Consider the following 28000-nt stretch of genomic DNA (forward strand, 5'->3'; position numbering starts at 1 on the left):
GATTTGTGTGTGTGTTTAATTTTTAATTTTATTTTTTTTAATTTCAATTTTTCTACCTCACTAATTCCTTTTCTCCCTTCAAAATGACAAAACAAAGGAATTCACCCAAAAAGAAAGAGCATGAGCAAACGACAGCCAGGGAGTTAACCAACAGAGATACAAGCAAGATGTCTGAACCAGAATTTAGAATCACGATAATAAGAATACTAGCTGGAGTTGAAAACAGATTAGAATCCCTTTCTTCAGAGATAAAAGAAGTAAAAAATAGCCAGAAAGAAATTAAAAATGTTGTAACTGAGCTGCAATCACGGATGGATGCAGCGGTGGCAAGGATGGATGAGGCAGAACAGAGAACCAGTGATATAGAGGACAAACTTATAGAGAATAATGAAGCAGAAAAAAAGAGGGAGATTGAGGCACAAAAGCATGATTTAAGAATTAGAGAAATCAGTGACTCATTAAAAAGGAACAACATCAGAATCATAGGGGTCCCAGAAAAGGAAGAGAGAGAAATAGGGGTAGAGGGTTATGTGAGCAAATCATAGTGGAAAACTTTCCTAACCTGAGGAAAGACACAGACATCAAAATCCAGGAAGCACAGAGGACCCCCATTAGATTCAACAAAAACCGACCATCAGCAAGGCATATCATAGTCAAATTCACAAAATACTCAGATAAGGAGAGAATCATGAAAGCAGCAAGGGAAAAAAAGTCCCTAACCTACAAGAGAAGACAGATCAGCTTTGCAACAGACCTATCCACAGAAACTTGGCAGGCCAGAAAGGAGTGACATGATATATTCAATGTGCTGAATCAGAAAAATATGCAGCCAAGAATTCTTTATCCAGCAAGGCTGTCATTCAAAATACAAGGATATATATATTATACATATTATATATATATATTATATATATATATTATATAATATTATATATTATATTATATATATAATATATATATCCATATCAAAAGCAACAAGGATTAGAAAGTACCAGAGAACACCACCAGAAACTCCAACTCTACAAGCATCATAATGGCAATAAATTCATATCTTTCAGTACTCACTCTAAATGTCAATGGACTCAATGCTCCAATCAAAAGACAGAGGTAACAGAATGGATAAGAAAACAAGATCCATCTATATGCTGTTTACAAGAGACCCACTTTAGACCTAAAGACATCTTCAGATTGAAAATAAGGGGATGGAGAACCATCTGTCATGCTAATGGTCAACAAAAGAAAGCCGGAATAGCTCTACTTATATCAGACAATCTAGACTTTAAAATAAAGACTGTATCAAGAGATGCAGAAGGGCATTATATCATAATCAAGGGGTCTACCCACCAAGAAGACCTAACAACTGTAAACATTTATGCACCAAATGTGGGACACCCAAATATATAAATCAATTAATCACAAACATAAAGAAACTCATCAATAGTAATACCATAATAGTAGGAGACTTTAACACCCCACTCACAACAATGGACAGATCATCTAATCAAAAAATCAACAAGAAAACAATGGCTTTGAATGACACACTGGACCAAATGGACTTAACAGATATATTCAGAACATTTCATCCTAAAGCAGCAGAATATACATTCTTCTCCAGTGCACATGGAACGTTCTCCAGAATATACCATATACTAGGACACAAATCAGCCCTAAGTAAGTACAAAATGATCGAGATCGTACCGTGCATATTTTCAGACCACAACGCCATGAAACTTGAAACCAACCACAAGAAAAAATTTGGAAAAGTAACAAATACTTGGAGACTGAAGAACATCCTATTTAAGAATGAATGGGCTAACCAAGCAGTTAAAGAGGAAATTAAAAAGTATATGGAAGTCAATGAACATGATAAAACCACAACCCAAAACCTCTGGGACACAGCAAAGGCAGTCATAAGAGGAAAGTATATAGCAATCCAGGCCTTCCTACAGAAGGGAGAAAGATCTCAGATACACAACCTAACCTTATGCATTAAGGAGCTGGAAAAACAACAGCAAATAAAACCCAAAACCAGAAGAATACAGGAAATTAAAAAGATTAGAGCAGAAATTAATGCTATTGAAAACAAAAAAAACAGTAGAACAGGTCAATGAAACCAGAAGCTGGTTCTTTGAAAGAATTAACAAAATTGATAAACCACTAGCCAATTTGATCAAAAAGAAAGAGGAAAGGACCCAAATAAATAAAATCAAGAATGAAAGAGGAGAGGCCACAACCAACACAACAGATATAAAAACAATAATAAGAGAATATTATGAGCAATTATATGCCAATAAAATGGGTAATCTGGAAGAAATGGACAAATTCCTAGAAACATATACACTATCAAAACTGAAACAGGAAGAAATAAAAAACTTGAACAGACCCATAACCAGTAAGGAAATTGAATTAGTAATCAAAAACCTCCCAAAAAACAAGAGTGCAGGGCCAGATGGCTTTCCAGGGGAATTCTACCAAACATTTAAGGAAGAGTTAACACCTATTCTCTTGAAACTGTTCCAAAAAATAGAAAAGGAAGGAAAACTTCCAAACTCTTTCTATGAAGCCAGCATTACCTTGATTGAAAACCAGACAGAGACCCCACTAGAAAGGAGAACTATAGACCAATTTTCCTGATGAACGTGGATGCAAAGATCCTCAACAAGATATTAGCCAACTGGATCCAACAATACATTAAAAAAATTATTTACCATGACCAAGTGGCATTTATACCTGGGATGCAGGGCTGGTTCAGTATCCACAAAACAATTAACGTGATTCATCACATCAATAAAAGAAAGGACAAGAACCGTATGATCCTCTCAATAGATGCAGAGAAAGCATTTGACAAAATACAGCATCTTTTCGGGGCGCCTGGGTGGCGCAGTCGGTTAAGCGTCCGACTTCAGCCAGGTCACGATCTTGCGGTCCGTGAGTTCGAGCCCCGCGTCGGGCTCTGGGCTGATGGCTCAGAGCCTGGAGCCTGTTTCCGATTCTGTGTCTCCCTCTCTCTCTGCCCCTCCCCCGTTCATGCTCTCTCTGTCCCAAAAATAAATAAACGTTGAAAAAAAATACAGCATCTTTTCTTGATAAAAACCCTCAAGAAAGTAAGGATAGAAGGAGCATACCTTGAGATCATAAAAGCCGTATATGAACAACCCACGCTAATATCCTCCTCAATGGGGAAAAACTGAGAGCTTTCCCCCTAAGGTCAGGAACAAGACGGGGATGTCTACTCTCACCACTGTTATTTAACACAGTATTGGAAGTCTTAACCTCTGCAATCAGACAATACAAAGAAATAAAAGACATCCAAATCAGCTAGGAGGAGGTCAAACTTTCACTCTTCGCAGATGACATGATACTCTATATGGAAAACCCTAAAGATTCTACCAAAAAACTGGTAGAACTGATTCATGAATTCAGCAAAGTTGCAGGATATAAAATCAATGCACAGAAATCGGTTGCATTCCTATACACCTACAATGAAGTGACAGAGAAATCAAGGAATCGATCCCATTTACAGTTGCACCAAAAACCATAAAATACCCAGGAATAAATCTAACCAAAGAGGTGAAAAATTTATACATTGAAAACTATAGAAAGCTTAGGAAAGAAATTGAAGAAGACACAAAAAAATGGAAAAGATTCCATGCTCCTGGATAGAAGAACAAATATTGTTAAAATGTTGATACTACCCAAAGCAATCTATATATTCAATGCAATTCCTATCAAAGTAACACCAGTATTCTTCACAGAGCTAGAACAAATAATCCTAAATTTGTATGGAACCAGAAAAGACCCTGAATAGCCAAAGCGATGTTGAAAAAGAAAACCAAAGCAGGAGGTATCACAATCCCGGACTTCAAGCTGTATTACAAAGCTGTAATCATCAAGACAGTATGGTACTGGCACAAGAACAGACACTCAGATCAATGGAACAGAGTAGAGAACCCAGAAATGGGCCCAGAAACGTATGGCCAAGTAATCTTTGACAAAGCAGGAAAGAATATCCAATGGAATAAAGACAGTCTCTTCAGCAAGTGGTGTTGGGAAAACTGGACAGTGACATGCAGAAGAATGAACCTGGACCACTTTCTTACACCATACACAAAAATAAACTCAAAATGGATGAAAGACCTCAATGTAAGACAGGAAGCCATCAAAATCCTAGAGGAGAAAGCAAGCAAAAACCTAAGGCACTAAGGAATCTACTCCTGAAATCATTGTTGCATATATGCTAACTAATTTGGACATAAATTTTAAAAAATTAAAAAATTAAATTAAAAAATAAATAAAAATAAAAGAGAATCACCTGGGTAGGCTCAGTTGGTTAAGCGTCTGACCCTTGATTTCGACCCCAGGTCATGATCTCACGATTCATGAGATCAAGCCCTGCGTTGCACACAGCCTGCTTGGGATTCTGTCTCTTCCTGTCTCTCTTCCCCTCCCCTGCTTGTGTGCTCTCTCTCTCTCTTTCCCTCTCTCTCAAAATAAATAAATAAGCTTTAAAGAAAAAAAAAAGACTTAAAAGACTAAGCACAAAGTGTGACTTTCTTTATATCCCAATTCAAACCAACTTAGGAAATGACATCATGAAATAATTGAAAATCTTCTGACTGAATATTTGATATGAAGACATCAGTGTTAGCTTTTAAGATGTGAGATGGTTATGTTACAAAATAGTTACCTTGTAGAGATATAGAAAATATTCATAGATAAAATTATATGTCTGTGATTTGTGTCAAAATACTCATGGAGATGTGGACGAGAAGTAGATAAGGCAGGTTTGGCTCCAGGTTAAAGTTTGAGGGCTAGGTGAAGGGTACCTAGAAGTACATCATACTATTTTGTTTTCTTGTGTGTGTGTGTGCATGCTCAAAATTTTCTATAATAAGTACTGATATATTCCATCTGATTGTCAAACCCCACGGACATAACTCATATCAGATACCAAGACTCTCATATTGATGACAAAATCTACTGTAGGGCATGTCTTCAGAGTTAAAGTCCTTTTTATTGTTAAATATCAACAAGTGAAATAATTTCATTATTTCTATTGCTAACATTAAAACTTGTGTGTAAATTGTATAAAACTATGTACTTTGCTTAGTAAAAAAATGGAATGCTTTCTAATTGTTTATTCTATTAATCATGCTCAAATATTCCAAGTATAGTAAATACATGTTTTAAAAAGATCAAGTAGCATTTATAATAAAGGAGGCATTGCTATTCCTGGCATTAATGTAATGATGATATGAAAAACTGTCATCTGTCTTGTCATTTAATAATAAAATGATTGGCATTATGGAATATTTATGAGCCCCCCCTCCCAAATTTGTTTTCTGAATGAGACCCGTACTTTATTCACATACGAGGAATAAGCCAGTACAAAATACATGTTTAAAATATTCACTTGTTGCTAAAATTCTTGCTGCCCCACCCCCACCCCAATGCCACCGATCTGTAGTGTTCTCCCCCCAGCCCCTGGGTTGACCTGGGTTTTCTGGACCTCCTGCAAGAGTTCAAGCAGGGGTCATCAGCCCCAAGGGCAAAGGTAAGGTCTGCTGTTGGCATTACAGTCCAGGTTCTCAGTCACCTCCACCATCAGGTGAGCCTGCTGTGCCCCTGAGCCAGGGGACCTGAAGCCCAGGGCGGTGAAGGGCGTGTGCAGGCAGTGGTAGGAAGGCGGGTAGTACAGGTACACAGGGAGGTAGTCTCCCGTCCCCTGGTAGTTCTGCAGAATCGCTTCCTGCCCCTCTCGGAGGATGTTCCTGCACAGTGGCAATGCTCCGGAGCGAGGGCCCAGTATGATTTGATGCCCGCCCCCCTCGTGATGGCAGATGGTGATCACATGTAGGTCAATGAGCTGCTGCCAAGGTCCAGAAGGAGGACAAAGTCATCACAGGAATCTGGCTTCGCAAAATCAGCATTTACTCCCGTATTTCGTGACATCTGACATTACTGAACCCTCACTGTTATTTAAAAAACTCTCTCCCTCTGTGCAGTCCCAACTTTCTGGTCATTCTCTCCCAATCTCATTTATAGGCTCCACGTCCTTCAACTCATCCTCAGTCACTGGTGTGGGCTAGGAAGAGAGCGTCCTCTCCTGTGCGATTATGAGGAAGGCAGCATAAACTAAAAGGAGACCCCACTGCATGGTGGGATCAAGCCCAAAGTCATCTGCTTTTCCACCCCATCCGTCCAGAACAGTTGTGCAAATCTACCAAAGAAATAAAACATTATCGGTTTAGAAGACACTTCATGAAAAGACCGTTTGACTTTATCTGATTTTATTTTTCACAGAACACCACAATAACAACCAGCTTTCCACTTCAGATGAATCTAGATATGGTTATATCCATTTGGATGAACCGGACTGAAGGACTCCAAGAGAGACCCCAAGAGCTTTTTGGATGAAGTCCATATATTGCACGAACTTGAAATCTTTGCCACCAGAGGAACTCTGAAGTTTGTCTTCTTTAAAGTTCTTGGGGGAATAGTCCAGCGAATGGTTTGAGGCATAATCTCCAGCGAATCTGCTGGTATACAGGCATAAAAAAACGGCTGGTTTTGTTTGCTTTCAGAATGGAAGTAGACATCCTCTTGATGAGGCTTTGATGGTAACTTAGGTTTGCTTGCGTAATGATTCAATCTTTCTGACTCACAATTACATACTTTTTTCTTTCTTGTGCATTTCTCTTTATTCTGTGTATAACTGTAATCACAGTCCCAATGAAGGTTGTTCTTTCGAAATAAATCCAACTTTGCCTTCTTTCTTTCTTTGCTTTCAAGATGACTGTAAGGTTTGCCTTGGCTTTTTGCAAGATGTAATTTGATATTTGATTCCATTAAGGGAGCTAAAGAGTAGGTGGTTCTGTGCCCTGCAGACCATGAAGACTTCCCTTCACTGAATGGAACAGAAGATGAGCTAGATGGAACGTCTACAGTATTTAATGAACCATAGCACAACCAGTCAGAAAATGGTGTTGTGTCAGATGACCCGTATTTCCTGCTTTTGTGGGATTCATAAGAAGGTGTCACAATTGAGGAATGTTTTCTACAGCCTCTGACACCATGATGGGAACCTGAATATTCCCTGTAAAATGGTTTCAAATTAGTTTTGCTTTTTCTCATCTTGTAGAGATTTTCCAAAGGAATGCCTTTCTGTAATTCAAACAGAATGTTTTGGGATTCCTGACTTAAATATGGGTTTGCTTCTAAGAACATACATTCTTTGCTCCCATATACTTCAAGAGCTGAGCATGCCTCCAAGTTGGCTAGACTCTCAATATTTGTCTGACTCTCAGCAGAATCTTCAGAAATCGGAATTGAATGGGAATCAACTAAATGGGGAGCACTTTCCTGAGTCTTTGGATCAAAATATTTATACGTATTTGTTTCTTGAAACCACCCATGACATTGTTTATCTTTTTCTGGAGTCACATGAGACTTTAACTCTGAAAGAACTGTACTATCTTTCTGAGCTGTGCCCTGTTGATCAGCGTTAGAAGCGCACACATGGGTTGGCTTGAGGAATTTTTTCATCAATGATGAGTTTTCATGGGGACTTTGCTTTTTGGAAGAGATGTGCTGTACTAACGGTTCTGTGTCAATGCAAAGACCACCACCGCTTTCTCCCCTGTAATCTCTATTTTTACAAATTGCAACTGTGTTTAACTTCAGGATATGTTTGGGAAGTGCATTTGGTTTAGGGAACATACTTTTGACTGGAAGCCCCAGGAGAAAATGAAGGTATTTGTATCGCAAATCAAGATCTATTTGATGAAGAGATTTTTCCTCGAAAAGTAACAAAATTTTGTTTTTTCGTTTTGGTACTTTGGTACCAGAATTAACAAATTTAGATAAACGTTTCTTTGTATTCTGAGCATTGGCCATTGTGTAGGATTCTCTTACAATTCTGGGAAAGGCTGTCATTTGAATCTCTAATGTTTTTATAGAAAAGTGTACGAAAAGTTTGTCTTTTTCTTCTGCTGAGTAGTTTGGAAGAATAGGAGTCAATGGCATCTCATTAGCAGAAGTTGCTGAAGATGCTCCACTTTCTAGCTTTCTAATACTCTTTCGGTTTGCAATGATCTCTTTGCCGTCACTTGAAACATTGACAATCAGTGTCTTCATACAGCGGACAGGAGGTGAATCCTTGGGGTATTTCTGATTTAAATTAGGTTCTGTAGCATCAATCCCTTCTAGAGACAAAAAGCACATTTTTTTATGTCTTGGGTATAGCCTCCAACTGTTATGTTCTGAAATAGACTGTTTTAGATAAAAGCTGAACTTGTGGAAAGATTTTTTTGCTATCTCTGGTATCAGATTCAGTTTTATTTCAAACGCTTTTGACTCTAAATGATTAGTGAGCTTATTGTTTTCTTTGGGAAGAAGACGTTCCAAAATGAGTTTTGGCTGCAATTTGGGAGGTTTTGTTGTGGATGTTGTATCTGAACTTCCTGCAAAAGATGGTGACTTCCAAGCATCAGGCTTATGAGCTTTTATTTTTTCCAGTATATCCTCACAAATTTTGTCCTGAATCATGTTTTTTATCTGGGATTCCAAGATATTTTTAACTGCTTCATAAAGAGGAAGTAAACTTTCAGCACTTGTCCTTTCTGCCACTACTTTTGTTTCATTACTTTTAACTTGGGATGGTACAGGCCCACTTCCTGGAAAAGTTTTTTGTTGCTGGACCTTTGGTGTCGTTGTGTCCTGGATAGGTTCACTCTGATCCCCCTGCTCTGGTGGCGAGGCACACCCCATGATATCGAGTAGCTCAGCCCCGTGTTGTGTTTCTTCTACTCCTGGGAGGGAAATATTCATGCTTAGGGTACTTTCCATGTGGGTTTCTACACTGTCCTTTGGATCATCAGACATGAGTGGACACTCTGTGGGCGTCAGAATGGGTTTTGGTGCCTTTTCTTTCTCAGTCATAAGCAAGTAGGGTTCCTTTATGATCCTTGAGCTATCAGGCCCTGGAACAACGTTTTCTTCTTTTGTTTGTGGAATCAAAATGTTTTCCTTTGCTTCATGGCTGAGATTTGTTTCTGATTTTGACAGCGGGGGGAAGGGAGGACACCCTTCTTTTACAATGCTTGAGCTGTTCCTCTTAACGTCACTAGTGCTTGGTGATTTCTGTTGGAATTCAGAAAGACAGAGTATCTTTTCTCTTTCTAGGTTTGTCTCAGATTCTGCTGTTTCTTCAGTCTGAGATGAATTCACCGTGGAAATAGAAAGACTTCTGATACATATTCCTGAAGTATCTTCACGCCACAAAACTGTTTTCTTTGGTCCGCTGAAGTCATACTCTAATTTCTTTCTATTGCTTGGAATACCACGTCCTGTGTTATTAAGAATCTGTGAAATTGGGTGATTTTGGATTTTCATAGTTAAATATTTGGGGCTCAGTTCTCTCTTCAAATCTGCTATTGTTAATCTGCCTTCCCGGCCTTCAAACTTGAGAGAAAGAGGAATGTAGGCATAAAATGAATCCAGAATATGTTTTTGAAACATTTTTCGTGGCTGAATATTTTGTTTTGCACCAGGGACTTCTAGGTCCTTTTTATGTTTTTGCTTGATTGGGCAGCTGTTTCCTATACGAGTGATCACCTGAGTGTTAATTTGAGACTCCTCTGCCTTTGGAGATGGAGTGTTCCCATTTACAACATTATTTGTGTCCCTTTTTAAGTTCTCCTCTAGACTGACAATGATGTGTTTGTGCATTTCTGTTTTGTCCTTTTCCAGACAGATAGCTATGTTTGTGTCTATTTTTAATTCGCCTTCTTCCAGTTCTAATGTTTTTTGCTCCAGATTTATAATAGTACTGGTGTCCATTTTATTTTTTCCTTCCAGATCTTCAGATTGAGCTGGAAAAGTCCAGTGGGAGGGAAGAGGCTTCTGACATGATTCTAGAATGCATTCCTTTTGTTCTGGCACCAGCAATGCCTGCTCTTTTTTCCCTCCGAGGGTATCAAACACTGTAATATCCACATGTGTTCCTGGTAGTATTTGTATTCTGGGGTACACCATAGTTTGCTTGCATACATCTGTTTCCAATTGTGTCTTCTGCCTTCCATCTTTAAGTGGGAGTTTAAGAGAAAGGCTGGAATCCAGGCAGGTCTCATGTCCCCTTTCAGACTGTAACACCACTTGCTTTTTCACAACAATCTCTTGTTCTTCTATAACTGGGAGAGTATCTGACTCTGTGATATTCATTTTCTCAAGCGATCCCTTTGTCTGTAGGGCTAATGCTTTGGAAGAGGGCATTTTGCTCATTTTATCATGATTTTGTACCTCTTTCTCTGGCTTATCAGATGTGTATGAATTTCCAGATCCTGGAGATGCCTTGGATAACGTTTTTTGTTGGGGGGCATCTTGCTCTGAAACAGAAAATCCTTTTGCACGTACAGGGGTACCAAATGTGACATATTTTTCCTTGGGTATTTTCCTTGGTGGTGAAACTAAACTCTTAGGACTCCTTTTATGGTTTAAATCATCCATTATTTCAGTTTCTTTCTTCAGGTTGGCCATCTTAGCTGGATCCATTGCGGGGTACGAAAGAAACGTAGTAAAAGTTTCTGGTTTGTATTTTTCTGGTCGAGCCTCTTGCCCTGTAGAGAAATATTCCAGCCTTTTCCCACTTATGGTACCAAATCCTGTTAAATAAATGTCCTCATGCTGTGAATTTAAAACTAATAGACTCAAGTCTCCTTCAGATTTGACTTGTGGAGGTTCATTCCTTCGCTGTACACTGACCATGAAGTTGGATGTCCACTGTTGCACTGTCTCTTCTTGTGGCACAGAGTGTTTGACTTTCTTCACAACGATTTCACTATCACCAGCAACTCCCTCTGTAATTGCTGTTTTCTGGGTATCTGATGATTCCTGGAGATTTTGCTGGAGAGGAGAGGATCCTGTAGCTCCTGGTACATCTTTGTCTATTTTGTTCCCTGAGTCTAGATAAAGGGCAGGTGCTGATGGGATGGAAAGAAAAGTCTTTGTCAGAACTATAGGTAGCTCATCTTCACCTTTGCACATATTTTCCTTTTGTTCTTTAATATTCAACACAAATTCCTTTGTGTTAAAGATATGGGAAATTGATGAAATCCTGGCCTCTTTGCGATGCATCCTAATCCTCATATCAACTGTTTTCACTTCATACTTTTTTTCTTTCTGTGACATATGTTGTTTTCTTTCTCTTACATCACGAATTGCCCCTGCACCTGATAATGCTGAAAGCATGCATGGAAGTAGAGAGGGCCTTCTAATTCCAAGCATTTTTTCATTTACTTGTGTACCTTTATCTAATGTAGGGTTAGCTGAATGTTTGGAAACGTAAATTTTTTTGAGCACTGTACAGGGTGGTTTACCTTGACCTTCATGTTTCTTTGGTTCTTGCCCTCCAATGATTAGATGCAATTCTGTTCTATGGAGCATATGTGAAGGAGGTGATTTCTTTGACTTCAAGATTGTATCTGTGATATGCGCCATACTTTTCATATTTGTTTTTTCTCTGTCCTGCTCCTCTTCCTGAGGCATACATTGTTTCGCATTTTGACTATCTTGCAAGACATCACCACCAATTGCTTCTGTATGTACTATTTCTCTGGCATTTGATACTCTCTGCACAACAGACCTTGTAGCTACTAACATTCCATCATCTACTTGTATTTCTTTATCCAATTGGAGGAGAGGGAGAGACGAAGATGGAGAGGAAGTGTTGGCCAGAACCACACCTGGTTCATCTTTACTTCCTTGTATCTTCTTTTCTTGATGTTTGGGGAACATGAGGTTTACTGTTTCTACTCCACCCCCCTCCTTGTTCTGGGGCATCTGATCTTTTCCTTTTTGTGGACTGATTAAAATATCTCTAGAAGTTGGCTCTACACTTTCCACATCTTCAGAATCTGAAGATTCCTGGAAGTTGACTGGGGAAAGAGAGGATCTTGTTAATATGGCCATTCTCTTTTTCTCACATCTGGGATTCTTGTAAAGGTGAAGTGGGGAAGATCTACAAGTACAAGTACAAGTCTTAGTTGGTATTGTACCACCTGGCTCACGCTGACCTTCCTGAACCATTCCCTCTTGGTCTTTAGTTTTCCACGGATGGTCACTTAGATTGTATCTAAGTAAAATAGGTGATCTCTTTTCTTTTAAATGCCTATCACTGGGAGCCACTGTACTATTCATCTCCATGTTTTTCTCTCCATCTCTCACTTCTTTCTGTAACGTGTGTTCTTTTAATTCTTTTACATCATTTGAAAGTTCTCCATCAGTTGTTTCTGCATATGCTGTTTTCACTGCATCTAGTGATTCCTTGGACTGTAGTTGTGGGAGAGGCACATTTGTAATTCTTATCATGTACCCCTCTCCTTCTGTTTTGCCAAATTTAAGATATGGTAGAGTCAGTAAAGAAGTACAGATGTTTCCCAGATTTTCAACGAGGTCATTTTTCTTTTTCTGCATCTTTCTCTCTTGCTCTTTCATTTTCCACTGCAATTTTTTGGTATCTAGTATATGTGAAAGGGGTACTTCCTTTGCCTTCAGAGCCATACATCTTGGGACCATTTTGTCTTCAATATCTATTTTGAGTCTATCCTTCTCTTTTAACTCACCATAAAATGACTTAGTATATGCTTCTTTGCCTGAATTGGATGGATCCTGAATCTTTGATGGTGGAAAAGTGAAGTGTGTTTTTTCTAATGTGTCTTCCTTTTCATTCATTTGCCTGTCCCATTTCAGGCAAGATGGAGAAGGCAAGGAGGCACAGGCTTCCTTCAGAACCATTTCTGGTTCACTTTTGCCTTCTTGCACTTCTTTCCCTTGCTCTTTAATATACAAAGGTAGTCTCTTTCTACTGGATAGATGTAGAGGTGAGGATATCTCTGCTCTCAAAGTGATTATTTTTGGGAATCTTCTACCTTCCCCATCTTTTATGTTTACTCTGTTCTTTACCTTTGTATATGGCATAGGCTGATTAATTTTTATTGTTACATCGAATGAGCCAATGCCCTCATTGGAATCTGCATGTCTGGTTTTTCCTGCATCTGATGACTCGGGGCACAGCAATTGTGAAGGAGAGCATCCTATCATTGCAAGCGAGTCCTTGTTTTCTTTGATTCTTGTGTCCAAACTGTGGTGAGGTGGGGAAGGTGGGGAAGGAGGAGTTTTTGTCCAAGCCACATCAGGGTCACCTGCTCTTTGCTGCTCTTGTTCTACTTTCTCCATCATGCTCCACTGTGGTTCCTTTCTGTTGTTCAAAGCACTGTGCTCAGTAACCCTGAAGACAGGAGGAGGTGGTGATACCTTTGCCTTACAATCTGTGCCACTGGGCCACATTGAGCCATCTGTGGCTTCTGTTTGTACTCTGTTCCTTTCTTCCTGTCGTGGGTGTTGTTCTTTTTTTATCACATGGCTATCAGATGACTCTGTAGGTGCCATTCGCCCTGAAGGCAATGATTCTTGGAGCTCAAGATGTGGCACATCATTTCTTATTATTCCTGGCTCACCCTCCTCATCTTTTATTGTGTCCCACTTAAGATGAGTTGAAGAAGTGATGAAAGGATGAATTCTGCTCAGAAGCACAACAGTGTCCTCGTTATCTTCTTGCCCCACTTCCCCTTGTTCTTTGATGTTGACTTGCAGTTTCTTTGTTTTGAGTATAAGGAAAAGGGGTGATTTCTTTGCCCTCAAAGCTATGTACCTGGGGTGCATTATGTCTTCCTCAAAAGTATTTGCTTTCTCCTCTTCTGTCTGTGTCATGTATTCTGTTCTTTTTGAACTGCTTGCGATGCCATTCAAAGGTGGTACTGTATATTTTAATTCCTCGGCATGTGATGATTCCTTGTGCCATGAGGGTGGAAGAGAGGGTCTCGTTACTCCTTCTTTCTCTTCCTTGCCTCCTATACCTTTGTTTAACTTAAATGGAGGTAGAGAAGTTCTTGTCAGAAGCTTATCTAGTTTGCTTCTTTCCTGTAGGTTTCCTAATTTTTCCTTCATGTTTGTCTGTACTTCTACAATTTGGGAGCCACAGCTCCCAGAGGTATAGAGTACATGTGGGAGTGGTAATACCTTTTCCTTGGAAGTTGTGCCTATGGGATACATTAGATATTTCATATTTACTATTTTTCTTCCATCTTCTCCTTTCTCTGGCTCATACTCTTGCACTACTCTTAGATCCTTTAAGATATCATCCCCAGTTGACTTTGTATATGCTGTTTTCCCTGCCTCAAATGATTTCTGTAACAGTAGTTGTGAAACAGCAGGTCTTGTTATTCCTTGGCTGTCTTCCTCTCCTTCTATTCTTGTGTCCAATTCATGGTGACTTAGAGAAGATTCAGAAGCCCCGTGTGTGGGCAGAACCACTTCCCGTTCACCTTTACCTCCTCCCTCCATTCTCCCCTGCTCTTCACTTTTCAGATCCACGTTCACCTGCTCTTTAAGATCCGGTGGTATGTCCTGTGAAAGTGCTTGCTTTCTTTTTAAATCTTTATCTTTTGGATGCATCACGTCTCTCTCAGCTGATATCTCTACATCACTCTCTTCTTTCTGTGGCACATAGTCTTTTGCTTCTTGTTCATCACTTGCGGCATGGTCATCAATGGACTCTTTATTTGCTTTTTTCACTGCATCTGATGATTTCTGGTGTGATAGTTCTGGAATACAGTATCTTGCAACTTCAGTTAGAGAGTCTGCTGTTTTAATTCTTGTACCCAACTTTAAATGAGAAGGAGCAATTATGCAAGGGCTGGTATCGCTCACAAGGACATTTGGCTCATCTTTAATTTTTTGTACATTTGTCTCTTGCTCTTCAATATCCAGCTGGGTTTCCTGTGAAATTGGTGATGTCTTTTCCCTGAAAGGTATGACTTCTTCCTTTTTTACTCTCTCCTCTTCTTCCTGCATTATATGTTCTTTGGCTTTATTTATGCTGCTTGAGATATCACCATAAACAGACTCTTTGTATGCTATTTTTTCTATATCTGATGACTCCTGGAGTTCTGGTTGTAGAAAAGAGGACCTTCTTTTTATTAGCCTGGTTTCTTCCCCTGTTATTCTTATGTCCACTTCTGAGTAAGATGGAAAAGAGACGGAAATACAAGATGTGTTCCGAATCCCAACTTGATTATCTTTATGTTCCTGCATGTTTTTCTCATTTTCTTTGATGTTCAACTGTAATTCCTGTGTGATTGGAGACTGTTTCACTTTCAAAGCTATTCTTTTGGGTTGCATTATTTCTTCCAAAGACATTTCTACTCTATCTCTCCGTGGCATATATTTTGCTTTTTTTATACTGCTTAAAATATCATCAGTTGGCTCCTCACGTACTCCCATTGCATCAGATAATTCCTTGAGTGTCAGTGATGGAAGACAAAATCCTGCGATTCCTCGCATGAGGACCTCCTTTATTCCAGGCATCCGTTCCAAGTGCGGTGAAGAAGGAAAGGAAGCATGGTGTTTATTCTGAACCATGTCTAGATCACTTTTATCTTTCTGCATCGTTTCCTCTTGTTCTTTGTTATTCCACTGTGGCTCTTTTCCATGCAGTATATATTTAAAAGGTGTTTTCTTTCCTTTAAAAGTGACACATTTGAGGCCCATGATGTCTTTCACATATACTATATTTTCTCCATCTTCCTTTTTTCCTTGTGGCAAATGTTTTGATTCTATTACACGGCTTAAACTATCTCTATTAATTGACTTTGCAAATTGTGTTTTCCTGACACTTGATGATACCTGGGACTTTAGCGGTAGAAGGCAGCTCTTTAGTATTCCAGACTTACCTTGCCCTACTTTTATTCTTGAATTCACATCAGTATGTGGTAGAGATGGTAAGGAAGCACACAAGCTTGTCAGTTTCATACATGGTTTACCTTTACCTATCCGCACCTTGCTGTCTTGTCTTGTAATGAACGAGCCAATTTGTTCTGTGCTTGGAATGTAATCCATGGTGCTAACTACTTCTTTTGATGCCTTCTCTTTACATGGCATCTTGCTCTGAAATATGTCCCTCAAAGAGTGAGAAGCAGGTTTTGGAGAAATCTGGTGTATACATTCTGGTTGCTTTTCTTCTTTTCCCTCAACAGGCAAGCCAATTCCTTCTGTATTTGAAGTGTGGTACATTGGAGCCTTTAATACTTCCTTTACACACGGCAATTTCATCTGAAGGACATCTGTCAAGGAATAAGAAACAGATGTTGGAAGAGCCTTGCATGTACTTTCTTTTTGAGGTTCTTTTCTTCTCCTGTTGTGCAAGTCAACTCCTTCTGAGCATGGAGGTTGGTCTACTGGAGTATCTGCTTTATTTGATGCTTCGTCTACCACTGAACTCAAAACTTTTGAACTCCTTCCTTTCGCTGAGACATTTTTCTTTAGCTTATTATTATGGAGTCGATGCACTATGCGTGAAGAAATGGATTCTAGAATATTTTCTTTATTCTGGTTAGACCTATGTAGTTGCTTCGCCTTCAGTTTTTCAGAAAAAATCTTTTTCTTTTCATTTAATCTCAATGGACTATCAGTTACCTGTGATTGCTCTTTTCTCCATGGATTTACATATAAATTTATAGGAATGCTTACATCTTCCTTCCTTGTATTTACCACCTGTGTTATCTGGAAATGATTATCCCTATTTGGGCAAGATATAGAATCCACAGTACTTTCAAGAATGTCATCTGGCTCCACCTCTCCTTTCTGCACTGCAGATATATTTTGCTGGGCCACCAGATTGGTGTAAAGAAACTTCTGTCCTTTTGAGCCTTGGAAGATATCAGTTTCTTCTATATCTTCTCTTCCCAATAGATGTGAAATATTTTTTTTGCTGGTGTACATCTCTTCCTCAGCTACCTTTCCTGTGTTTTCCAAACGAGAAGGTTCCATAATGGGGTAGGCAACAGACCCCAGATTTGTCACTGAAACACTTCCTTGTTTTGGCAATTCTTGCTCCTTGCAAGTCTTCTGTTGAGAAGCATTCAACTCTGTAAGAAATATATTCTGTCCTTTTGAACTTAATGAAGCATCAGTTTTCTCTGATACTTGTCTCCCCGATGGAATTGAAACCGAACGTTCAACCATGTCTATGTCTTCTTCCTTTACTCTTTGTGCAACAAGGAATTCACATCCTGTAAGTTTTTTAACTCTTGGGGCATCGAACCTAGGGTAATCGATATCCCTCTTCTGGGAAGATAGACCAGGGTATACTTCTCTTTCCAACGTTACTCCTATTTTCACGGGGTCAAGCTCCTTCTTCACTTGTTGGCCAATCACTAACTGATCTTTACATTGAGGGAGAATGTCTAGTAAAAGAGTTTGGTGATTTTCTTTTTGTGCTCTAATGCATTGTTTCAGTGTTTTGATATTTCTTGATATAGTATTCTTAATATCAGTGGACTCTGAAGATGACATTTTTCTTTGGCTTAGTGATTTCTCTAGCTTTCGCTGGGGAGGAGTGTAAAGGGGCTTTCTTGGCCTGTCTTTCTCCCTTTTTACTTCTGTAAACTGTTTAATTTGAGAGGGACCGGATCCAGAATCACAAATAGTGCTCAGAAGTAAATCTGTTACAGTTTTATCTTGCCAGAACTCCCTCTTCTGCTTCTTCATGTTACATGTCTGTTCCTTTTTGTTTCTTCTGGTCCTACATCCTATAGTATGACACAGCTGGGAAACAGGTAGCTTCTTTGCTTTCAATTTTACCCGTTTGGTATGCATACTGTTTTTCACATCTGCTGTTTTTGCCATAGCTTTATGTTTTACGATTTGAAGATACACAGGTGTGCAGGCATAAGCAGAGCTAGCATTTGGTTTGTTTAGGGCATTTCCCTTTTCAGAAGACTCTTCAGAGATACCCCAGGTACTAGGTGATGACTCCATTTTTATGTGTGAAAAAATAGGCATGGAATCATATACGGATTTGAGGTCCACACGTAATACAGTTTTCTCTCTCTTCATGTCTATCTTCTTTTCCTGTCGCTCATTATTGCTTAAAGCAGCATGACTGGTAGCATGAAGCAGTTGTGAAATCACTAGCCCTTCGGTTGGCAGCTCTCTATGTGTTGGCTGTGTGTGACGGAACTGTGATCCTCTGTCAATCCCTGTTTTCAATCTGCTCTGCCTTCTAAGGTCAGGGGCATCCGGTGTGAAGTCAGTGGTATTTGGAAATGTATTAGCCACATTTTTATCCTGCCTCATCTGTTTCATTTTCGTTTTTAAATTGGATCCAGGTTTATCCCTGTATTTTGTGGTAAACTGCCTTCTGATCTTAGGTATTTGTGAAATTGCCAGCTCTTTTTTCTTCATAATTGAACAGTTGATATTCAAGGTGATTTTCTCTTCTAATAACTGTACTGTGTTTTTCTGGCTTTCAGGGTCAGATAAAATAGGTGTGAAGAAATCTAAAGGCCCCAAGAAAGTTGTGGCAGAGTTTTCCCCTAACTCTGCCTTTTCTTCTGTAGTATGACCACGCAGATTTTTGTGAAGTGTTCTGTTATATATGGTGCTCCTTGCTATTGTATCGAATGAGTGTTTATCAGTCACTATCTTGGATGGTGGAATCTCAGTTCCCTCAGCAGCAGGGAGTGACGCCTCTACAACACTTTCAATCCACTGTCTCCCTTTCATCTTGTACTGAAATGTGCACCCCTTTTTCTTTCTATGGCTTCCTGTAATACACCTTGTGGTATTAAGCAATTGTGAACTTGGTCGTTTCTTTGCCTTCAAAGTTACATGCTTGGAACTTACTATACTTCTCTTGCTTACAAACTCCAATGCATAGCTCTGGCTTTTGGGTACAGATGAATCAAGGCTGGAAAAATCTGAAGGTTTTAAGACTGTTCTCACTAAGTCATTTTGATTCCATGCCTTCTTCCCCGAGATAGGACTATCCCAATGTCTCCTAGGATTTCCATCCCATAGAGTGCCACATTGTATTGAAGCGGTCTCTGATTTCCTTGCTTTTGGCAATGGAGTCTTTACACGTTCCATACATTTTATTCCTTCTTGAGTAGAAAGACCTTTTTTCTCTGTTTCAACTTGAAGAAAAGTCATCATGTGTCTAGAAACAGGCTCCGAAACGGTTTCTCTAAAGCATTCTTCTTGTCTCATCTTTTGTGCTGTCCAAGGCAAATTCCAAGTCCTTCTGACTTCTGAATGATTCAGTTCAGATGTTGATTGGGAAGAACCAGGATTTTTCATTTGATCGGCGCTGAAGCGGTGGTGTTGCCCACAGTGTGGAACTGAATCCAATAACATTCTTCGGATATTTTCCTCTTCCTTTTCATGTTGCACATTCATTTTCATTGTCTTGCTTGATCTGTTTTGCATATCAGTTGAGCTGGCCTGGTTCCATGCTTCCCTATCACATGGTGATTTCCTTCGCTTTGCAGGGATATGGCTGTGCAGATTTACTCTTAGTTGATCTGTCTCTGCTTTTGATGTGCTCTGCATTTCGATATCTATTTTGTTATCAGCCGAAACAGGTGCAGGAGACAAAAATGCATTAGCTATACTTTTATTTTGTTGCTTGTCTTTTATTGAAGATTTTAAGTTGCCGTCCTGTTCCTTTCTACAGTAGAGATTATCATGCTCAGTGATATGAAGCATCTGTGAACAAAGCGGCTTCTTTGCCTTCATGGTTACACATTTGGGACCCGTGAGATTTTTCCTTCCTGGAAACTTTAATACCTTTTCCTGCCTCATAGAGTCAGAGAAAACGGATGTTGTGGACGTTGTTAGTAAATCTCTTTGCAACTCTCTATGTTTTCTGGCAATGCGACCCCTCATTTTCCTCCTAGAGCTTCCATCACCAGGATCTCCAAGCACTGAGTTTCCCGATTTGGTAGGCGGAATATTTTGATCAACTCTGTGCTTCACTACTTTGTGAGTTTTTATGCCTTCCCCCTTATCTTCAGGTCGTAGGGAAACTGCCATGTGAACATCCAGCTTCCTTGCAGGGCTCGCATCAGATTTTGCACTACACTTTGCTCCATCAGTTGAAAAGTAGTCCAACAGTGCTGTCCCTGATTTTGGACATGGAATCTTTTGACCGAGTCTATGTGGTATGTCTTTTTGTGGTGGGATGTTCTTCCTCAGCTCTTGAATGTGAAGTGGAATCAGAGGAGGACAAGTAGACTCCAATTTATTTTCTGAAACCACTGTCTGTCGCTGTACTTCCTGCTCTGTAATAAACATATTTTGATCTTTTCTCCTTCCTGTACTACACAGGAAATGTAGACCTGCCTCGAATAAAACTCCAACACCCTCTCTTTCTTTCCCACTTTGCCATCTTGATTCTGATGTGCTGCTTGAGTTGCTCCCATTATTAGAGGAATATGGACACAGTTTTTCCCCTTCATGTTGTTCTAGCTGTGAAATACTGCTTTTATTCCTTAATGGGTCTTTCTTTGCTTTTATTTTTTGATGCGTTTTGATGGCAGGTGAAACGGGTGTATGTGAAAGGTAGGTATTCATAAATATATCTGACATACCTTGAGATATTTCTGGGGCCATGTTTTCCAAGACGCAGTCCTGTTCCTTTCCATGGCTAAGAGCTGCAGACCTAGCGATGTGGATCGTCTTTAGAATTGATGCCATCTGTGCTTTCCCCGTTCTAGATTTGGGGATTTGTGGTGTCTTTCTCCACCCTCTAAAATCAGATGAAGCTGGAGTGGAGAAATCCAAAAACTTCAAGGTTCTCCCTTGTAAATCCTTTTGCAATCTTCTCTTCCCTTCTGGAGTAGATCTAGCAAGTTCCTTTCTAGGGCCTCTTTCAGATGGGATGTCACTCTGTGTTGTAATAATTAAAGATTCACGAACAGATTTCCCTAGCTCCGGAGATAAAAGCTTTGGGCTCTTTGCATATTTCAAGCCTTTCTGTGCTTTCGTTCTTTTTGGTAGCTTCTCAACTGGAAGTGAATTCAAGATAGTGCAGGAAACACAATGCAACACGCTTTGTGTGAAAAGTGTTTGTTGCTGCTGCTCCTGAGCTGTGTTAAGTGGTTCTGGGATTTTTTTCCTTGCTGAATTCTCCAGTTCTAGTTCTGATCTCACACAGCGAGTCTCCTCCATTTTACCAGTGATGGAACTGAAGTGCTGAGAACTCCGTGGGGCTGCTTCTTCACGTTGGCCTTTGACCTCCTTCATGCCCCTGGAGGCACCGCCCCTCTTGTCACTGGAAAAGGCCCCGCTGGCTCTCTCTCCATCTGGTGGCAGCTCTTGCTGTTGCCGTTCGTGACTAAATCTCATTGTCCACAACACATCTGACTCTGCTTTTATTCTGTTATGCATTTTCATGTCAAGTGCAACAGGTATGGGAGAGGAGACGGCATTTAGGGTTTTGTCTGCCACGGGTTTACCTTGTTTCATCATGATACTGAAGTTGCATTTGAATTGCCTTCTATGGCTTGGAATACCACGTTTTGTGATGCGAAGTGTCTGGGAAATTGGTGGCTTTTTTGTCTTCAAAGTTACCCATTTGAGACTCATTTTCTTTCTCTTCTCTATATATTTTAATTGGTTTCTCCTTCTTTTCAATGCAGGTAAAGCAAGTGTGGATAAATCCAAAGACTCCAGAATCGTTGCTGGAAATTCTTGTGCTAATCCTTCTTTTTTCTCTGCAATAAGATCTTCCGGTACCCCAGAGCACTTTGTAGGAATTAAAAAGTCAATGTTCTGTGATTTCAGGGTCTTTGGAGGTAAGTTTTTTAGACAACCATTCCCTGAGATACTAAATATTGTTGAAATTGGCGTTTTCCTTGCCTTCATAATTACACATTTGGGACTCATTTGATTTTTTAAGGTTCTACATGTAAATGTCTTTCTCTGCCTTTTCGATTCAGACAGATCAGGCGTGGAGACCTCCGAATACTCCAGGACAGTTGCTTCTAGATTTTTTTTAAACTCTGCATTTTCCTCTTTACCATGATGGTACAGTTCCCCCATATGGCTCCCAACACTTGGGACACCACCCTTCACTGTATCCAATAAAACTTGACCAATTAGTGAGTCCTTTGACTTTAGAGGAGGAAGCTTTGAACTTGCTATATATATTGCACCATTTTGTGGATGGTGGCTTTTCTTTGGCTTCTCTCCCAGCATGGAATCTGTAGGCTGCATTTGTTGTGGGATGTCTTGTTCTATAACAAAGAGAATTTTCCCACTTCCTTGGTTTTCTGATTGATGAAGGTCAAGCTCCTCCCTCTGGCCTGAACAGAATTTGAAATGTGTGCTGTGCTGTGAAATTACTTTTAATATCTCCTGGTCACCGGTTTCTTCCTCCTCATCTTGAACACTGTTTTCTTTGGTATCATCTGAAGTACTATTCCCTTCCAGTGGTGATGTTGCTTGCTTTACTTGTTTAGCCCTGAGACTTCTTTCTCCTAACGTATCTTTTTCTCTTTCTATCTTGTTATACGTATTAATGTCAGGGGTAATAGTCATGAAAGAATACATTTTAGCTGCCATTTTTTCTCCATGATGCACCTCTTTCATTTTGGTTGTAGGGTTACATCCCAATTCTTTTCTATGGTTTGGGCTAACAGCACCCTTGATATTGAATATGTTTGAAACTGACAGTTTCTTTGCCTTTAAAAGTCCATATTTGGTATTCACTGAGGTTTTCTTGTCTGAATATTTGAAGTTTCTCTGGGGTGTAGATAAAGCAGGTAGGCAGGAATCAAAAGTCACTGTGTCTTTCTTTTCAACACCACCAGCCTGTTCCTTTTGGTGATTTGCGTCAGATGGGACACCATGTTCTCTTGCAGAAAAAACGATCTCATCATTCTTCACTTCCTCTGACTTAGGAGGTGAAAACGCAGCGTAACTCTCTAGCTCTCCAAATTGAAGCTGATCCAGTATGGGGCATGAAGCATAACTTAAAACAGTTTGTGTACCATGCATTTGTGGTTGTACCTGAAGATTTCGACTTCGTGGTTGTTTCAGCTCCTCATCTGATTGGACAAGGTCAAAATTCTCCTTCTGATACACATTGAATATGAAGCTTTGGCTATTCTCTGGAGCTGGTGACACTTCATGTTTTCCTTCCTTCTCTTTCCCATCTTTCATACTGTTAGATAAGGTACTCACGATATGATCCGGGCAACATACTTTTCCTCCATTTAGCAATTTCTCTTGCATTAGCTGCATATAATCAAGTCCTGTTACCCTCTGCATATCTGTCTCTACATTTAATCTGCTACTCATTTTGGTGTTGGGCAAAATAGGCACCCGGGACTGAATGATATTGAGAAATGCATCTGCTGCGTTTTTATTTTGTTGTGGCTTTTTCATTTTTGTTTTAAAATTGCACTGCAGTCCCTTGCTCTGCGTGCCATTAAGCATATGTGAAGCCGATGGCTTTTTTCCCCTAATAGTTCTATATCTGTGATTTGCTGTTATTTGCTTCCTTGCTAATTCTAATGTGTTTTCCTTTCTTTCAGATTTAGAAACAAAGGGCTCAACAGAACCAGAAGAATGCAGGCACGTCACTTGCAAATCTTTTGGTAACTCTGAATTGTTTTCCACAAAGTAAGAATCTAGTACCCTTTTCGGGTTTCCACCAGATGGTAAGTCACACTCTGTCATGGTGTTGAAAATGTTATCAAATGATGAGTTCTCTGCTTTGGGAGGTGGACTCTTGGCACCCATAGGGGCTGTTATGGCATGTTCTGTTTGGCTGGGTTTCTCGAGTTCCTCGCCTTCTCTAGGAGCCATCTGGAGGCTAGTCTGCAAGGCAGTTTGTGCAAACCATGTTTGGTGCTGAGCATCTTGCTCCTGTGTTAAACTGCTCAGTGCTGTGTACTGTTCGTCAAGGTGGGTCTCCTTCCCTTGACATGCATCGGGCCAGAGATGCTGGGTATGCTGCAAAGCTGCCTCTAGCAATGTTTTCTGCTCCACTTCCTCTCCGTCTTTCACTTTTTCTTCTTGCTCATGGAATGCACTACACTTATCAAAGAAATCAACATACCGTGGTCTCACTTCCTCTGCTAATTGCCCTTGCTTTAACTGAGCGTGACAGAAGCTGTTTGTCTCTCCTTGTAATCTGCTATGCATAGGAGAAAAAAGGCTACTTATAAAGTCATATACCAATCCATTAGCTTGGTTGATCTTCTCCAACTTGGCCTTCGCCTCGGAGTCCAATTTCTTTCTATGACCTGTTCTATTAAATACTTGTGAAACTGACAGCTTCACTGTATTCATTGGTACAGACTTGGGCTTCACTGGACATTCTGTGTGTGAGAATCGTACTCTGTTTTTATTTACTTTTGAGTGAGTTAAAACAGGCATGTGGCAATTAAAAGTCTCTGAATACATTGCTGGTAAATCTTTTGGTAGTTCTGCCTTTGTGTCTGCAAAAAAGTAACCCATTTCCCTTGTATCCTTTCCATAATCTAAAACATCACTTTCTCTTGTTTGGTTTAAAGGGTCTCCAATCACTGATTTTCCTGATGTTGGGAGAGGTATCTCCGCATCTGCAGTGCGTTTTAAGTCTGCTTGTGTTGCTAGGCTTTTCTTCATATTCTCAACGTGAAATAGATCCATTATTGGGGTGTCAACAGACTCCACAAGACTTTCTCCAGATGTAACTGGTTGAGGCATTTCTTCCTCTGTTTTGAACTCCTTCTCGGGATTTGCATTCAATCTGAGGTGCCAGGGACCATGAAGGACTGCTTCTGGTCGAGCTGCTTCGTCCCCTCTCACTTCATCTTGCAATTTAGCTTCTTCTAGTGTGTTTCCAGAGTCATTTCCTTTATTAATAAAATTGGAATGCTTTTCTTCCCTTTCATCCTCTGATTCCTCTTGGTTTGGCTTGGTATGGCCGGGATTCTCCACACTGAGTCTGCTGTGCGTTCTAATACGAGGCACAGTAGACATGTGGGGGTAAGTAACATTCACAAGCACATCAGACACAATTTTATCTTGCAGTATCTGTTTAGTTATGATCTTAAAATTGCCTCTCAATCTTCTCCTAAGACTTGGTATACCATTCCTACTGATATTAGGCATCAGTAAATTTGCTGGCTTCTTTACTTTCATAATGACAAGTTTGGGACCGAGTACCGTTTTTGCTCCTGACCATTTTCTTCTGATTTTCTGCCTTTTGAAAGATGATAAAGGAAGTGTGCGGATGATGAACAACCCCAGGGCAGCTGCAGGGAAAACTCGTTTTAAGTCTTCCTTTTCCTCCGCAATATGATCATCTGGTATCTTCCTGGGGCTTCCACCAAATGGGACATCACGTTCTGTTGTATCAGTTAAAACACCACCCACTGGTGAGTTCTCTAGCACTGTAAGAGGATTCTTCGCATCTGCAGTCTCTCTGCCTGTAGGTCTGTCCGTGATTTGCTTTACCTGAACTTGACATGGATCCATTGTGGGGCATGAACCAGTCCCCACAACTGTTTCTGTAGAAAGAGTTTGTGGTTGTACCTCTTGCTCTTTATTTGGGTTTTTTCTACTACCTGAACTGCTCTGTTTAATTTCAAATCTGACATATTTAGGCTTCTGCTTTAGTTGCAGGCTGACCCTGAAATCTTGTTTTAGCTGTGGAACTGCTTCTTGTAAAGTTGGTTCCTCTTCCTCTCTGTCATGTTCTTGTGGCTTTTTAATACATCTCTCCTCAATGTATTTTGCATCCGATGCTTTCTTTTCATCCGGTAATTTCTCTTGCTCTACCACTGAATGACTAAACCCTGTTGTTGATGTATCTGTCTTGGCTTTTAATCTGCTCTGTATTTCCATAACAGGCGGCCCAGAAATGGTAGTGTCAGTGGCATTGTGAAACGTTGCAAATATTCTTTTATCTTGCATATTTATGTTGCTTCTCGTGTTACATTGCAGTCTCTCACTTTCACTTGGGTCATCACATTCTGTCACATGAAGGATTAATGGTTTTTTTTCCTTCATAACTGTATCTTCTGTACTCTCTTGAGTTTTTACACTTGCTACTTGCTCACTGCTTTTATGCTCTTTAGTTCCTAGTGAAATGAGCAAATTGACCTCTGAAGTCTCCAGAACAATTTCCAGAAAATCTCTTTCCTTTTGTATATTTCTGTTTGGAAAGCACCTTTGTGTTTCTGGCGAATTAGTTGGTAACTCCTCTCCATTTGAAAGTGGAAGATGGGAATTCTCTGTACTTTTTAGGTCTTCCTGTGTTTTCATTCTTCTGTTTGATTCCATTTCAGGAGAGGAAGCAAATTTTTGCCAAGGTTCTGATATAGCTTCTTCTAAAGGTGACTCATGCTTTGGAATATGCAGGTCAGATGTTTTTTTACTATTGGGGGCATGGAACTCTGCAATACCAATTTCTTTTTCTTGTGTAATTGGGTCTTTAAGAGACTGTTTATTCTTCCAGTTTGTTTCTATTAATAAAGAACAAGGTGCTTTTAATGGAAAAGTATTGACCATGAAAGACTCTTCTAGCCAGGATGGAAGTTTTGCTGAGATGTTTTTTTGTCCTTCATTTTCTCTGCCATGGTGCTTTACATTTTTAGCATTGCCTGAGGTTCCTCTTTTCTCAACAGACCCCACACAACTGACATTCTCTGCATCTAGTGACTTGTTTTGCTTCAGCAGAGAATGTCTACGTCCTGTTACACCTGGCATGACTTCTACTAGTTTTTTTCTGGAATACCTCTTAATATAAGGAGGAACAAGCTTGGAAAAGTAAAGAAGATGCAAAGCTATATCTGATATACCTTTCCTTGGATGTAATTCTTTCTTCTTAGCATTATATTTGCATCTTAACTTGCCAGGTTTTGAAGTGTGGCATACTGTCATTTGAAATACCCATGGAGTTGGTGGTTTCTTCAACTTTTGAGATGAAACTTTGCGACTAAGTTTACTTTTACCGTGTAATGCTTTTCTCCAGTTTTTCTGCCTTTTAAAGGTAAGTGAAAGAGGCACTGAGCTATATACAGAATACTGGTTTAATTCTGAAGAAGCGATTTGTTTCTGGCCCTCTGGCTTTACACTCCTTATTTGGAGCATCCCTTCTGCAAATGAATTTGGACTTACAGTTAAAACTAGAAATCTGGCATTCTTAAAAATAACATTTTGCCCCTGCGTTAAATGTTTAATCTGGTTTGAATCTTCAAACCAAACAGAAGAATATTGGGTCTCATGTAAGTGTTTATTATCAGACTCTAAGCCCTTGATTGAATGCTGAGTCTCAACAGAATGTGGGACATTAACCAAATGTTGGCTTCTGCCCATAACTTGGGTCTGGAAGGAGTCTTGTCTGCTGCTGGAAAATGGCTTCCTAATCAAATCTTGAGGCAGAGCAAAATATCTGGCCATGATATCAGGCTGGCTGTTGACTGATTCTTGGTTGTTAACAAATTGTTGGGCTTGACTAGTAAATCTGGCTTCATAAAAACCTTGATTCTGAATAGCATTTTGTACTGGAAAAGAATCTTGTGCTTGGGTAGGAATATGCATTCCAAAAGAATGTTGATTTTGAATCAAGGACTCTTGAGGTCTTGAGTATGGACAAGTAGTTTTACTCTCTAATATAGTTTTGGGTTTTAAAGGAATTTGATTTCTCACAGTTTCTTCCAGAAGTCTGACTTGGTCTCTGGAAAGAAATAAGTGGGCAGGAGGACATGGTGCCATATCTAGACCTTCACTTTCTCTAGAGATGCTAGAGCGTCTTGAAAAGTTAAAGTCAGAAGAAAATGCTGGATTATTATTTTTGTTGGTTTTCAATATTGCAAATAATTTCCTTGATGAAAATTGTGCTGTTTCATGTTCATTTTCATATCCTCTATGGCTAAGAAAAAATTCCTTTACTTCTGAATGAAACAGTGACAAAGATGAGCTAGTCCCATGTGAAGATGGCGTACGGCTTTCACTAGAATAACTTACTTGATATTTACTTTCACTAGTACCTGACCATATTACTTCATCTGTTGGTGAAACTCTATCTTCAAAGTTACCTTCCTTGTCTTCAGTTTTAAGTGATGAAGTAATTGTTCTTACTGAAAACTCATCAACTCTGAATATA

At 39.7% G+C, this 28000-nt stretch overlaps 1 protein-coding gene across 1 annotated transcript in view; it reads right to left on the reverse strand.

Moving 5' to 3' along the window:
* Positions 1 to 6273: 6273 nt before the first annotated feature.
* The window catches only part of CCDC168 (coiled-coil domain containing 168), a 30390-nt gene continuing 8663 nt past the window's right edge, over positions 6274 to 28000 (reverse strand). Inside the window, exon 4 of the mRNA XM_045055666.1 lies at positions 6274 to 27991. Coding sequence (XP_044911601.1) covers positions 6343 to 27991 — 21649 coding nt within the window. The 3' untranslated portion in view covers positions 6274 to 6342. The remainder of the gene's footprint in view (positions 27992 to 28000) is intronic.

The sequence above is a fragment of the Felis catus genome, chromosome A1 (genome assembly GCF_018350175.1).
Source record: "Felis catus isolate Fca126 chromosome A1, F.catus_Fca126_mat1.0, whole genome shotgun sequence".
NCBI lineage: Eukaryota > Metazoa > Chordata > Mammalia > Carnivora > Felidae > Felis > Felis catus.